Raw genomic sequence first — 15102 nt, 5'->3', positions numbered from 1 at the left:
AGTTTAGGCATACATATTCATAGAATTATTTGGATTGGAAAGGGCCTTTGGAGGTCCAACCTCCCACTCAAAGCAGGATCAACTCTGAGGACAGACAAGGTTGTTCGGTGCTTTGTTCAATGCTTTGTCCCGTGGGATCTTTGACAACCTCCAAGGCTGGAGATAGCACAACCTTTTTGGATCCCTGTCCCCCTGGTTAATTGTCCTTGGAGGGAAATATTTTTCCTTATTTGGAACCTCTATTGTTTTGATTTACAACCATTGTCTCTTGTTGTCCCACTGCACATCAGTAAAGAGCCTGTCTCTGTCTTGATAACCTTCTCTTAGGGCTTTTAAAGCTGCTGTTCAGTCCCCCCAGATCATCTTCTCCTCCCAGCTAAACAAGTTATGTTCCCTTGGCCTTTCCTTATGTTCCCCCAGTTGGGTGTCACCTGCAAACCTGGTGAGCATGCTCTCCATCTCTGGGTCATTGATAAAGATGTTAAACGGGGATGGCTGACGGTAGAGCCTGATAATCCAGCCAAATTTTCACCCATAATTCACAGAAGCAATTTTCTCCTATTCTTTCGACCACTGTAATGGGATATCTGCCTGCCTCTGAAAGCTGACCAAAACAAGTTTGGAGCAGGTGGTGCTTAAAGTGATTTTCCCAGATCATTCCTCGGACTGCAGAGGATGAGCAAGATAATCCTAAAAATTATGGCTGCTGGAGTCCGTGGAAGAGCTGCCTTGAACTCAGAGCTGTCTCTGTTCCAAGTTTGCAGCAACAGCTTTGTGAGCAAGCTCAAACTGTCTTCCCTCAAGTCTCTGACACCGCTGGACTTTGTGAGAGTTATTCATGCAGCAGATGAGCTGCAACAATACATGAATGTAATGGAAGACTTAAACTGAGTTGACTTTGCACTGCTGTAGCAAAAATATGTGTTTTTTTTAAATGATGTATACATAATGTGCAGCTGTGGACATTGAAATAAAGTATTGGGATATCCTTGTAACCCACAGACTCGTGCTGATCCTAGTTTGCTTGTGAGGTGATGTAGTTCCCCATGGTGTGGCTTTTGCTATGCAAAAGTGGCCCATTGGATATGTATTTAAGAATAATTCCATAAAGGCAACCAACAATAGGGATTTTAAATCCTTTATGAATGTGCTGTTCCTAGTGCTGCAGTTTGCGCCCGATGGTACTGGGAGAAGGGATTCTTCAACTTATATTTCTTGGGCATCACGCCTGGCAGCAGCAATACCCATTCCTATATGCCTCCAAGACGGCCCTTGGCAGCTTGACATGTTCGTATGCCATGCTGGGGGGAAAGTCTGCTTTGGGACGTGGAGAAATAATACCCATTGGTACCCTAGGGAGAATGTAATTTATAAAGTGTAACATTTAAAGGAGTGAGACTGAGAAGGAAAGTTGTAAATAGGAATCATTTAGATGAGGCATCTTGTCATCAGCAGGAGACATAAATATAGTTGTGCATTTACACATGCATCTCTAAGATTGAGAACATTTGTATTAAAGACTACTACAATTACATGCAGATTAGATGCTTGGCTGAATAGCTGTAAGAACTTTGAATAGATTTGTCCTTTTCACAAAGGTTTTCATTTTCTTTGGCAGCTCTGAGTGTTAACAAATTAGAGATCAATGCTTTACTAGGGCAGAAAAGTTGAAGTGAAGCGTATCTTGGGAGAAACTTTAAAGACATGAATAGTTGCAGTTAAAGGTATTAGTTAGTGGTGCCTGCAAAACAATTGGAAATTCAAAAGAAAAGGTCAAAGAATATGCTATTTTCCCCATTTTCTGCTGATAACTGAGTTAAGTACCTCACCCCACTTGCCGCACGCTGAATGTATACTCTGACAAACACGCGTCATGAAATCAAACAAATTATGTTGGGAAGTGAATTGTCTTCTGGCAGAACATTTGCCAAGATACAGCATGTGCTTCTCCTTTGTTTCCTTTGTTTGAGTGGGTGGTAGCGCTGTCTCTCTTTCTGGCATCTTCAACACTGTTTTGGATACCTGTTTGCTTTTTTATCCCTCTATAGAAAAAAGTACGTGGTGGCGTTGAGTGCCCAGACTCCTCCCTTCAGTCCCTAACAGTTCAGGCATCTATTCTGTCGGAGGGGTGCTCTGGTCCAGAGCCATTTTCTTCCAGGACATAAGGGGGAGATGAGGTTTTATAAAGGCTTGGGAGTAAAGGGCAGAAGAGAGGGAATTGCATTTGAATTTGAGCCAAGGGAAGAAATACGTAGCTCTGGGCAAACTCCACCAAAATCCTGAAAATTGGTCTTAGCCTTAACTTCCTTACCATCCAGATGTCCTCGGTAGGCTTAGTCCAGGATCCCAGGTCATTACCTTCAGCTTTTTTTGATTTTTCTTTCAGTTAGTCTGCTCTCTCCCTGCCTTACAGCTACTTTTCCCATTCCTTGCACATCAGTTGTTCTCCTTTGCTCTGAAAGCATGTCCCCTGATCTGCCCATGCATCTTTAGCCCCTGACTATTTCTGAGTTGTCCTGAACATCCTTGTTATGTGCTCAAAGTCTCTCATCAAGGGATCTCTTGGGTGCTTCTCTGGAGGTTGCCTTCATGCTGCAGTTCCGAATTGGGAAACTGGTTTGCCTTGGGCAGCAGCTATTCTTTCATGACGCTGCTCCATTTGAGTAGATTTTCCTAAAAGCTGAATGCCTTATTATTTTTACCCCCATGACAGGTACAGAGAACTTTCTGGTCCGTCCGATGGGTTCTGATGAAGGCAGTCAGTCCCCTCGTTCAAAAAGGAGCTCATAATAGCATGTAAAAACCCCAACAAGAGCAGAAGTCATAAGCTGTAGGTAGGTTCCCTGCGTGTGGAGTTGAACATCTTTCATTTCATCTCTGGAGTTGAAAAATGCAACAATTGGCTGAATAGTGCAGCTGGATCAGATGAGAGAAGTCATAACTTGTATAAAAAATAACTTATCTAAAAATTTGTGCAAAGGCCTGATCTGATGATATTTCAGAAGAAATTACTTCATTCATATATCATTTTAATAGCATTTGAGGTATAATAAAGATGCAGTATTACTTGGGAGTCTGTATGACGTTATACACTTGGTTTTCCATAGCTTATTAAAATCAATTCAGAGACAAATAGAGATTTTGAATTCAAATAAAGATGCCTTAAAAATGGTCTTATATCTATAAAGCTGTAATTTAGTATGATTTGGAACTGGGATGTATGCACACTACAGTAGGTAGTCTTATTCTCTTTTTGTTATTTCCCCTTCCCCAATTTCTCCTCTTCTTGCTCATTTGTTGCTCTTAGCGGCAGCTTCACAGATCAAGCATGGCTGGGGGTTTTAAGGCTATTTCTTCTAAGAGTTAATCTTACCTTTTTCTTTATAATCGACATGGTCTGCTTTATAGTTTGCATAACCGTGGGGCACGATCTAGCGATCATACACCTTTCGTGGCCCCCTCCTGTACCAAAACGCTCCTTTACGGGTCTCCTTTGCACAACAGCTGTAATAGGTCTCTCTTGACAGCGGTGGCCATGCCAGGCTTCTTGTCGCTCCTTTGCAGCACCAGACAGAAAGGGGACCGTGGCAGTCTTGAGGCTGGACTCAAATCTGTGAAGCAACTTTATAGGCTTCCTTCCTTCTGGCTTTGGAAGTCTTCTCTTCTAAGGCCGTATAGATCTCAGGCTGCGTGTCAACAGAATGAATAAAACAAAATGCTTCATACTATCCACAAATGGGTTCGTAAAAGATACTGAGATGAAATGGCCAGAAGTTCAATTAAGGGATAAAAGAAAGCTTAACTTCAGCAGAAATGGATTAAAAAGAGGCAAAGAAAACTTTCCAATTTGCCATTCAGGGAACGTGGTAATCTCTGCCTGCTGATGCTTTGAGTCCTTCCGTGGGGGAGGATGACAAGGAAAAAGAAGTCTTTAAATTAAAAATTCTCCCCTGATTCTCAAAGGTGCCAAACAGCCCAAGCTCTTCGTTCCTTTGGTGGGTGGAGCAGGTGCTGAGCTGCTCTGAAGTCAAGCTGTGCTCATTTTTGTCTTTCACAGCACTAACTTGAAGCGAAGGCCAGATTTGTCTCTTTTGTATGGAAGTCGCACGTCATTTTCTTTGTCAAATAAACTGTTAACTACATAACTATTAAATTTAAAAAAAAAAACAACCCAACCTTAAATAGGTTCCGTGAATGTTACTCTCATACGGAATCTGTTCAGGGCTTTAAGAGCCAAGGGGCTTAAAAGAGAAATTTCAATGCCAAAAAGAAGTCGTGGTATGCCGGCAGTAAAACCAGTTTCAGCACATTTGTTATAAAATAGTGCAGATAGGTGATGTTTCTTTAGTGAAATTAAATGAGGGCTCTGAAGTTCTCCTGGTTCTTTTGATAACCTTTTATCAGGTTGGATGACACAAGGTCTTTCAGAACTTTATCTGGCCGAAAATCTGAAGATTTTCGGAGGAGACTAAAACACACGCTTCTGCTTTGAGGTCCCGCGTGCAGACAAAACAGCTGACCTTCTGAGGTTCTGTAGGAATTTATTTTTCTTACACAGACCTTTGAAATCAGATCTGTCTAGCAAAATAATTATTCTCCTGTTCTTCCACAACATGTTCTTCAAGAAGCTTCTGCTCCTACTTTTGTTCGGGAAAGATTATTTTGGGGGAAAACATGATGAAAGTACTCTTGCCCGTGGTCAGATCTCATTTTTCTCTACCTGAATTATAACATTATTTATATGTGCTGTGGCACTGTGTATTTATCAGGGGAAATTGGATGGATTTAAAATCAAAATTCATGTCCTTTTTTCTTTAGCTTCTCTTCCACAATGCCAGCCTACGCTTCTCTCTTGTCCCTCCTTTGAAGACAGCTCTTAAAAAAGCAGTTCTTCCCCAAGAATGACAAACCCCCATCATTCTTTTCAAAGGGTACTAAATGAAAGGCATTGAAAATACTACTTGTCACTCGATTTGGTTGTATCCTATGTGTAATTTTTGTGCCAGAAACACTTAAGTAACTTAACATGTGGTGGTCCTGTTCACAGAATCACAGGTTGGAACGGACCTCGGGGATCACCTAGTATTCAGGTCAGTTAGATTAAAGCCACACGTGAAATTAGTCACTTGACTAAATGTTTATAAATTTTTTGTAGTTTTTTTCAACAAAACACCTCTGAATGGCTTACTGCCTGTATGGTAACTAACACAATGTTACAGTATTTTAGGAAATGATTAATAGGTAATTTTGGAACTGCATTTTAAGAATTTTCTAGGAAGCTGAAATTGGGCAGAGTTTGGATGTTTTCTGGGTTCTCGTTTTTGTCGTTCCTGGGAAAATGTGCCTAAGCTTGTCTTACTCCAGTTCAGCAGGACAACTGATGTTCCTATAAAAACATCAGTTCACGCATACATTAAAACAGTGTTTTCCCTTCTCGGACTCAGATTTTGCTTATCTTAACCAAAACCTTTTGCCATGGAGATCCAGGTGGGTAAGCAGAGAAAAATCGTGTTTCCTATAGTGTATTTATCTGCTTGGCGCTGCTGCCCAAGTGCTAGCGAAGGCTGAGGATTACTCGCTCCTTGAGAACTGTCGCTCTTGGACTGTCAAAATACATGTTGGGCAATGCAAAGCCCAGAGGTCGAGAAGAACAGCTCAAGTACAACGGACTGTGCCAGTGGCGTGAGACTGAGAGGGGCAGGAGGCTCAAGCCGAGGACATCAGAGGCGCAGCCTGGAAGAGGGGGACGGGGTACAGAAGGTTAAAAAGGCTGTGAGAAGGCAGAAGTTGGTTAACAGGAGAGTCACCTCTTTAGGAGGTACAGGGTAGGAAGTAGAGTTAAGAGTAGACTGACGGAAGAATAAGCTGTCTGGTTTGAGGGAACAGAGCAGAGAGGTTGATAGCTATTGGGAATGTCAGGATCTGTAAGACAGCTTGGCGAGCACAAGTCAGTCCTACCCACTGTGTAATTAGGTCAGGTAGAACAGGATTGTATTGAAGATCTTAAGCATCATAATTTTCCAGGTGATGCAAGCTCAGTGTCATGATTTTACGTCATGGCATTTCTGCCATTTGGTGGATTTCTTCTCCTCTCTTCCCCCGGCTTCCTCTTCACCTTTTTTTTTTAAGCTTTCTCTGCTGAAAGAATAGCTAAGTGCTAAAATCAAATACTTGCAAGTTGGAAAATGTCAGTATAGAAGGCAGTGGGCTTCTTCAGATGACACAGACCTCTGACGTATCGCCATTCTCCAGATGACACGGACCTCTGACGTAACGCCATACCTGCTCCTGTAATTGCTGGGGTTCCCCCATATGTCCCTACTTACATGTGTGGGATCTGCTAGCCAGCAACCCCTGCGATTCTGGAGCACACCTCCATGCTCAGTTTAGACTAGATACCTGACTTTGAAGAAGCTACGGGTTAGTCATCAGGAACCAAATTTGCCGCTTTGTTTTGATATTGAAGTCAAGCAACATGCCCACATCGTGCAAGAACTTCACAACAGAGACAGAAATAGCGTCTTCTACATAATCTGAGCTGATGATTAATTGCCGTAACCCTGACACTTCTGTTCCCTCTTGGAAGTTCCTAGCGTCTTTTGGAACACGCTTCCTGTACTTTCATACTTCTTGCAACAAAGGAGACTGTAAAGGTCTGCAGAAAAGCATCTTTTTGTTATACAGCAACAGAATAGACTTTAAAGAGAGGGAGATGCTGTGTAACTCTAAGTGAAGAGTTACATGTGCCTGAGGGACCCAAATCAAAGATACAAGGGAACTTGGTTGTAGTATTTGCTACCGTTTTAGTGCTTATTTAGTTAAAAGAATCCAAGAATATTTAGAGAGTATGTATATCTGGAATGTAATAAATAGCTGAGCTTTGTATGTTCATGCGTGCAGTGCTTGATGCAGAGCGGTAGGCGGGGTTGCATTTCTGTTCCTTCCCTCCTCCCCGCCGGTGCACGCTTTGGGGAGAGAGCAGCTGCGTTTGGAAGAGCTGCTGGAACTCCTGAAGCTCCACAGGCCGGATCCAGAGCTCCTCTCTGATAGTTTGCCACTGCTGCTAACCTGAGAATTGGACCGTAGCTTTTTACCTCCACTTTGAGTCGAACAGTAAGTGAATATGCAGGCTGTACAGGCAGTGTAAATGCATATACGTGTTATCTGGAGACGGAGGAAATCATTTATGTTAACAGAGCTATGCTATAGCACCACTTTTTTCTGTATTTAGAGAAATGACCGCTGCACTCTTATCTTGAGGATTAGGGAGGACTTCTAAAATGAAACTTCATCTCTGGATTATAGAGAGTATCTCTAAAAGAGAACCTGAATGAATTTCAAAGGAGAACCTGATCCAAGAAACACAGTACGCTTTATCTAAGGTAACAAATGATTCCTTGATAGCTTGAGTCTACCATAGGATTAAAACTTCTTGGCATATATAGCAGCTCAGTTGACCACTTGAACTGCAATTAAAAAGTAGAACAAGTCCACTCAGAATATTGTTTTTGTGTCAGAAATGCTCCCTCATGCTTGAAAATGGTAAAAAATTGCAATCGATCCTTACAACTGTTGTGTTCATCTTTATTGATCAGGCAAAAGAAAGATAAATCGTGGCCCAAATACGATTATAGTAAATGTTAGCATCGTAGGGGACTGTAGGATGATAGAGAGCTATTCATCATCTCAAATGGTGACCTGTCCGCACTCGCACCATAGTCAGTCTGCTGTCTAATCGCGTACCTATTGATTTCATCTGCGTCCAAGGAACCTGGATGTGACTGTCATTGGGCAGCTGAGATTGCTAAATGCAAGGGGGTCACTGGTGTGAGGAGGCTTTCATTTTCATTTTCTTACTGGCCAGCAATGATTTATGAAAAAATAAATGACCCCGTCACATGCGTGGAAACCTTAATTCCAGTACAAATGAATTATTAGGTCTGAATCTCAGAAGCACGAGTGCAGTAGCCCACATGCTCTTTGTGATCTGTGCGTGACCTTTGACTGCAGTGGATGTTACACAATTTGTTATAATTTGCGGTAAAATATTAGACTTGCAATACAATTTTACCCGTGTCTGGAGTTGGTGTTCTTTCTCAGTGATTTCTGTGCATTGCAAGGTTATAATTCCCGAGGAAGAACCTTGGAAGGTGAGATCCTCAAATGGAAAAGGAAAATGTTTTCTCCTTTTACTTCTGTCGATAGCGCTGCCTCTTCCAGAGTTTCCGTCAAGTGTGTTTGCTGCAGTGGGCTATCATACCTGCCTTCCTCATAGCGTAATTTGACACAGATTAATGTTGCTCAGGACATGTTTGCTTATCCAATGATCAAAGAGACTAAGTCATTTTTGACTTCTACACAAGAGCGATCTCTCCAATTACAGGGGTTTTAAAATATTTTTTTCCTAACAATGTTTTAGGCATATTGCTTTTTCATACATCAAGGTCTTAAGTATATAAAACTGCCTACTTAACCCAAAATAAAATTGGAATGATGCTTTCTGTGGGCTGCATTGTGCCCTCCGTGTGTGTTAAATGTTTTATAGGTGCAAAACCGTCTTGTGGAATGAATAACTTTGATAAGGATTCAGAGTGGTTTTTATGTAATTACGCGGTGTGTGATTGTAAGAGTTCTGTTGCTGTGTTAACGTGGCTCCCTGGGATGCCGGATGACTCAAGAGCTGCAAAGCTACAGAGGAGTTCTTCTGAGCGCCAACAAAACCTTTCTACATCTCCATGACCTGTTTGCCCCACTGTTTAGAGAAAAAATGGGTTTAGAGAACTTTTGAACTGCTTTAACTTTTCTTTATTTCTCCAACTGTGAAGCCAGGTGCCTTAGTTATTACATCTTAAGTCCAACTGTGCTAAGGCTATAAAAACCTCTTTAAAAATACCAAGTATATATTATCTAGACATGAAGCATCACAACATTATAGTGATTTGTCTTTGAATATCCTACATCCCACTGAGAAACTTTGCCATTTTTAAGTATATAAAAGTTCTATTGCTTGATGATTCAATCTTGTCTTGCCTGCATCTTGGAAATTAATGATTTGGTGGAACGGAGTGAAAGGCATTCCTGGGTTTAGGGGAGATGAAAATACATTCTGAAGCTGCCTGATTTCAAAAATTAAAATTAGCAACCGATTGAAGCGACCTGGAAGTTTGGAATATTAAAATGCCTCACTGTGAGAGGCGTTATTGAGGCAAAGAGCAAAAGAGAAAGTCAAGCCATAGTTAATTTATTGTCCAACTTTGACGTTTGACTTGAGTATCACCTGCAAGCTAGATGGGGATATATGTGTCAGTAGCACGAGCAGGGACGTGCAAAGAAGTGAGGATTCAGTATTTTGATTTTTTTTTTCTTCTTCTCCTTTTTCTAACGGAGACACTTCAAAGGCTCCAGCAGCACCTTATGCTAAATATGTGAATCTTACCCTGTGTCTTTTTACAGTTTCCTCCCTAAGAGCCATCTCTTTTGCATAACCTTCCGGATCCAAGAGGACACGCTTACTTAAAAAAAACAGCAAAAAAAAGAGTAATTTCGGCAACTTTGTAGAATATTTGAGGGTTTGGGGGGGGTTTTTTTGGAGCAACTGAAATGGATAAAATATCCGAATTAGCATTACTTACTAGATATTAGCATGCATATAAATGATATTATATAAAATCTGTATTTTCTTTTCCACTTTCCAGAGTGCCCAGTTCTACAAAGTTACCACAGAGCAATACCAAAAAGCTGCCGATGAAGTGTCAGCTCGGTTCAAGTAAGTCTTTTCTACTGTGGTGTTTGAGCCTGGCAGCTAGATGAGTTCTTATCCACATTAAAATTCACAATAATTTCCCTTCCCCTGATCATAGATCCTATCAGTCTGTGCTGGTTATTGAAATGAGAGAATTTTGAAGAATTTGGAAGCCAGTGCATGGTAACCATAAGCTGCATAGAAATTGGATGTACAGTTAGTAATGTACTAATTAATTTATATTTGATAAGATGCATTAAATATTCTAAAAATATATTCCTTAACGTTTTTTCTCTAATGGAGAACCCAAAATGTAGTTCCAACTTTGCATTACAATAGTATTCATCCTGTGCTTGCATGATGTGAAAGGATTTAAATTAGCAACTTCACTTTGCCCTTAACAGTGAAGGTCAAATTAAATAATTTTTATCAGTCCTGAGGATGGTTAAATGAAGATATAGTAATTGATGGATCAAAGCGACTCCGACCCTTAGCCTTGGACTCTTCCCTCTCTGCCGGTTCATCCATTAGGGAGAAGGTTCCATTTATCATTTTAGTAAGGATACAGTGAGAACTTGTTACAACCTTTTAGTCTCAGCAGTAACCACGAAGTGTTGCGTAAAAAGAATTATTCTGTGACCATTTTTATGTTTGTGGAGGGGTTTTCTTTTGGTTGGCGTTTTGGTTTTTTTGGTGAGCAAGAAGAGAACAGGCCTTTTTGAGCTGCTGATAATGATATAAATAAAGTCCTTAACCATACGATAAAAATCATTTCACCTCTTAAAATCATGAATTGTTAAATATTCTGTAGAGTATGTATAAAGGTTTTGTACTGGTTAATGGTGCATCATATACTGAGGACTGGATCCATCTGTCCCTTAAACAAGAGGGACAGAATGACCATTCACTCAAGATCTGATTTAAGCATAATTCAGAGGGTTTCCCCTAATGGATGGGAAGCCTGGTATGTTGTGACTCACTGTTGTTTTTTTCAGCTGTGATAAGGCTCCAATCAAAGCAATATTTCCCCTTCCTTTGTTACAGTGGGGTATTTTCAGGTTTTGAAATCTAATTATTGCCTAATCTGACTTTCATTATTCCAAAATAAGCTTTTATTGTGATTTGAAGTAGTTGTTGACGCTCTGGGTGGTGGGTGTGGTCAGAGGCAGGAAATGGTTTCGGGTTTGGGATTTTCTCCCTAGTATATAAATAATATATAAATAATTTTCTAAGTAAATCAAATGGTTTTGGCTTCCTTTTTGCACAAACGGAGCTGGCCAGTCCTTAGCGTCAGTCAGTATCTTAAGAATTTTAAGAAAGCCATTTGAAGGATGTTGCAGTCTGTCTGCGTAAAGCAAAGAGTATTTAATGAAAAGGGATTTGGAGGGGGAATCAGAGATTCCTAATGCTTGATGAGATTGGTCTTTTCTTAATTTTCTAGAGACTAAAGGTATAAATAGAAGTCACCTATTTGACTAGTCTTTGCCGTAATGCCATTACTGAAATTGCTGTGCTTCCTTTGCACTTCAAGCTAAATTTTCTGAAAAATTATTTGGAGCTTTTTGATCAGTGAATCCAATTTTGTCCTTAAAAAAACCAGAAAGAAAATATTATGAAAAGAAAAAGATATCTGAAGTACATGGATAAATTGCACTAGATTAGATAAAGTACGTAAAATATCAATATTACTTTATAATTTAAAAGTTTTTCTTACGTAAAATGCTTTTAAATGCCATGTCTTTTTATTGAAGGTTTAAATTCAGCAGATGTTATTTTATCACTTGTTTCTGTATGTAACTTGATGGATAAACTAGGAATGATCTAGTGAAACCTAAAGATGACGCTCTTTCCGTGTCACCAGGCACTTCTCGTATTCGGTTTAATTGGATGTGAGGATTGAGGACGGAGTTTCAAGCAATGGTGTTTAAAAAGCTTGTTTAATTGGCTGTAAAAGAAGAATTAAATAAGGTTGAACTGCTAAATTTTTGTTAATGCATAAACCGATGGGCTGCATGTCAGTGTGATTTCAGGTTATAAGTGTGAGACTAATAGATCTAATTGTGGTATTATTACAAAATAGTCTCACTTTATTTTAAACACGTCTAGAATTAGTTACTAAGTTTTATTGAGATAACTTGCATTTCTTCAACTTTTTAAGCTACGTCTCTTTGAAGAGCAAAGAGAAGTGGATAATTACTTAAATATTTCCTAGATTTTCCTTTTCCTTCCTCCGTTTAGTCCCTGAAATTACATCAGCTGAGGCTTCATCGGCCTTTGGGGATAATTCACCCCGTTAGAAGGGAAAAACCAAATATCCCATATACTTGGATCAGAGAACTGGCAGGTCTTCTGTACTTTGTCTGCAGTCCTTATTGATGCCTGCTTATTACCTTCTCCAGCGCTGCCTGGATTAGACTGATATTCCAAACGTTCATGATAAATGTTTTATCTCCGTGAGGTCCTGATTCACATTGATCAAATTCTGAATTATCAAACGGTTCATCTCTTTAAGACACTAATTCACATTGATCAAATCCTAAATGACCAGGTTCAGTCAGTTCCTGCAGTACACAAATTACATTAAAACAACATTACTAGAGCATGCTGCCTTTTCTAATGTAGGAGTTATGTTACCCGCAGTTACATTATAACCAGAATTATTATATTATGAAGATGTCTCTGTTATAATGAGAAGTTTACACAAGACGAAAAGAATGCAATATTACAGGAAGAGCCGGGCTTTGGGCAAAGATTTGAACTTTAACTAATCAAATTGTATGTTTGTATTGGGTTTTTTCCCCCGTAATTTGAAGGGCTGGTAGCGGGAAATTTGGCAGCTGCGGTGGTGACATTTTATTCCTCCGTGGTGTCTAGAGCCCAGTAACATCTCGATCATTCATTTAGTAATAGAGTAAGCAGGTAGGGCAAATTTGGCCTAAAATAAATGTTTTTACTTTATCTTATGTGCGTTTTGATCGCTTGTGGTAGATAATAGAATTCATAGCTGTGCACTAGTGCTTTTTCCAAAATATTTTGCCATTCCTCTCCTGCTCCACCGTGCTCTCGTAGGCAACAAGGAGCTGCTGCTTCTTGCTGATTTCTTGGCAAAAACGTCGTCCCCAGCCAGCCTGACTCACAGAAAACCCAGGTCCTCTTTGGGGATCGGCTGTTCTGGGTTGTGCTGCCCGGGGGGTGTTTGTGCGAAGCCAAGCAAGGGTGAGGTTTTTCCCTGGATCTCAGTGTGTCATTTCGGTGTCACTTTTAAACTCCCGTGTCTGCAACGAAGCCACATTCCGGATCTTGTGCGTTGTGGCATGGGGTTTGTATGGGTTTGTACATTGACAGGCTCCTGGATGAAATGATCCAGTTTTAATCATGGAGGATTCTTTGCATCGTCTGAAAGCTTGGGTGTTTATTCTGAGTTACAGATTTTCACAGAATCACAGGTTGGAAGGGACCTCAGGGATCATCTAGTCCAACCAATGTTGATGGCTTTATTCCCTTACTCTGAGACTGTTGCTAACGAACCTTGCCATCAGGAGGAACGCCTCTCGGGAGCTGGAGGAGCTCGTTTGGTTAAACACAAAGGTTTGGGGTTTGCTCTGGCTGCTTCACACTGTACAATCTTCACACATCTGAGACGTTTTAAAAAGAGTTTTACAAACCAAATCAATACATGTCACGTGATCCTCAATCATTTCCATTGCTCTGATCGCTGATGGAAGGTAGGGCTTGGTGATAGCCAGGCAACAGGCTATTACAACCTCGAAAATACGTCCAGCGGGGGGTTTGATTCAGGATGGAGTGGATGGGAATAAATGACAAAACATCAATATCATGTCTTCCTTTAATTGATGACTTCTGTATCATGAAGCTTGGCTTATTAATGTTTACTGCAAATAAAATCTAAAGCACGGTTATGTTTGAGGGTTATCTGTAAATACATAGAAGCATGAAGAGCACTTCCTTTAAGTTGTGTTTTAGCTAATATTCTTTTGAACTGGGAAGTGAAGTTGAGAAGGTTTGTAATGAAGCCACGTTAAATGAATAACTGTGACACTTCGATCTTCAAATATAATTGTCTCAGTGATGCCAATTTTCTGGACATTGGGAAAAAATGCAGTATAGACAGAAAATAAGCTTTTTAATGGTGTTGGACTGAGACCAGGGAAATGTGGGTTTATTTCACTGTTCTCGTTACCCTTCTGATGTTGGGCACATATGGTGACTTTTAAGGGACTCTTCTGCGCTATCTGTGAATTAGGAATAGTGATAATTCCTTAATGCAAATATCTTCAGGAACTACCACGTTGTACTCACATACTACTGTGACATAGAAATCCATGTTGGAGATACCCAAGCGAATCGTTTCTGCTTTGTTTCTGCTTGTGCAGAACCACTGGTGAGAAACTTCCAGTTTTCTACCAGTTCCATTTGTTACCATAATTAGCATTAGTTGCTTTTAAAAACTAAAGTTAAAAGTACAGCTTATAAATTATCTGTGAAATACTGCATAGGGTATTTCCAGGAACAGAAAACAGAAAGGTATTTAGAACTCCTCGGACAGAACCTGCAGACTTTCCTTCTTCTGGTTGAGTTCCCGTTGCTCAGCCAGTCGATGGGCTCTAAGTAGATCCCGAATTAACCTTTTTTTCTTACAAATGTAGCACGTACATGTAGTGCTTTGTCATGAAACAGTTGTTTCGGTATTGTTTGCCCTGATGATACTGTCGCTGGTGTTGTTCTATTTTGTGTCCAGGTCTGGGCCCCCCAGTTCAAGAAGGGCAGGGAACTGCTGGAGCAAGGCCAGCGCAGAGCTGCCAAGGGGATCAGGGGCTGGAGCATCTCCCTTGTGAGGAAAGGCTGAGAGACCTGGGCTTGTTCAGCCTGGAGAAGAGAAGGCTGAGGGGGGATCTCATCAATGCTTATAAATACCTGAAGGGCGGGTGTCAGGAGGATGGGGCCGGGCTCTTTTCAGCGGTGCCCAACGCCAGGCCAAGGGGCAACGGGCACAGGCTGGAACACGGGAAGTTCCCCCTGAACATGAGGCCAAACCCCTTTGCTGTGCGGGTGCCAGAGCAGGGGCACAGGCTGCCCAGAGAGGCTGTGGGGTCCCTTCCCTGGAGACATTCACCCCCCGCCTGGACGCGGCCCTGTGCCCCTGCTCTGGGTGTGCCTGCTCCAGCAGGGGGTGGGACGGGGTGAGCTCCAGAGGTCCCTGCCAGCCCCCACCAGCCTGTGATTCTGTGATTCTTGAATTCTTCCTTCACGTGTCATGGCTGGGAACGATGGTCCCTAGTTATCCGCAACATCCCGCAGATGAGAGTAGGATTAATGTGTTTGTAAATTATGCTAGGAGG

At 41.1% G+C, this 15102-nt stretch overlaps 1 protein-coding gene across 2 annotated transcripts in view; it reads left to right on the top strand.

The window, feature by feature from the left end:
- Window positions 1-15102, top strand: part of CHCHD3 (coiled-coil-helix-coiled-coil-helix domain containing 3) — a 165526-nt gene that overhangs the window by 124769 nt on the left and 25655 nt on the right. For both annotated transcript variants that reach the window (XM_075081691.1, XM_075081690.1), the window contains exon 6: window positions 9696-9766. In XM_075081691.1, the coding sequence (XP_074937792.1) occupies window positions 9696-9766 (71 nt within the window). The remainder of the gene's footprint in view (window positions 1-9695; window positions 9767-15102) is intronic.

Source organism: Phalacrocorax aristotelis, chromosome 1, assembly GCF_949628215.1.
Source record: "Phalacrocorax aristotelis chromosome 1, bGulAri2.1, whole genome shotgun sequence".
NCBI lineage: Eukaryota > Metazoa > Chordata > Aves > Suliformes > Phalacrocoracidae > Phalacrocorax > Phalacrocorax aristotelis.
The sequence above is the reverse complement of the archived record's forward strand: the minus strand, read 5'-3'. Positions and strand labels throughout refer to the sequence as shown.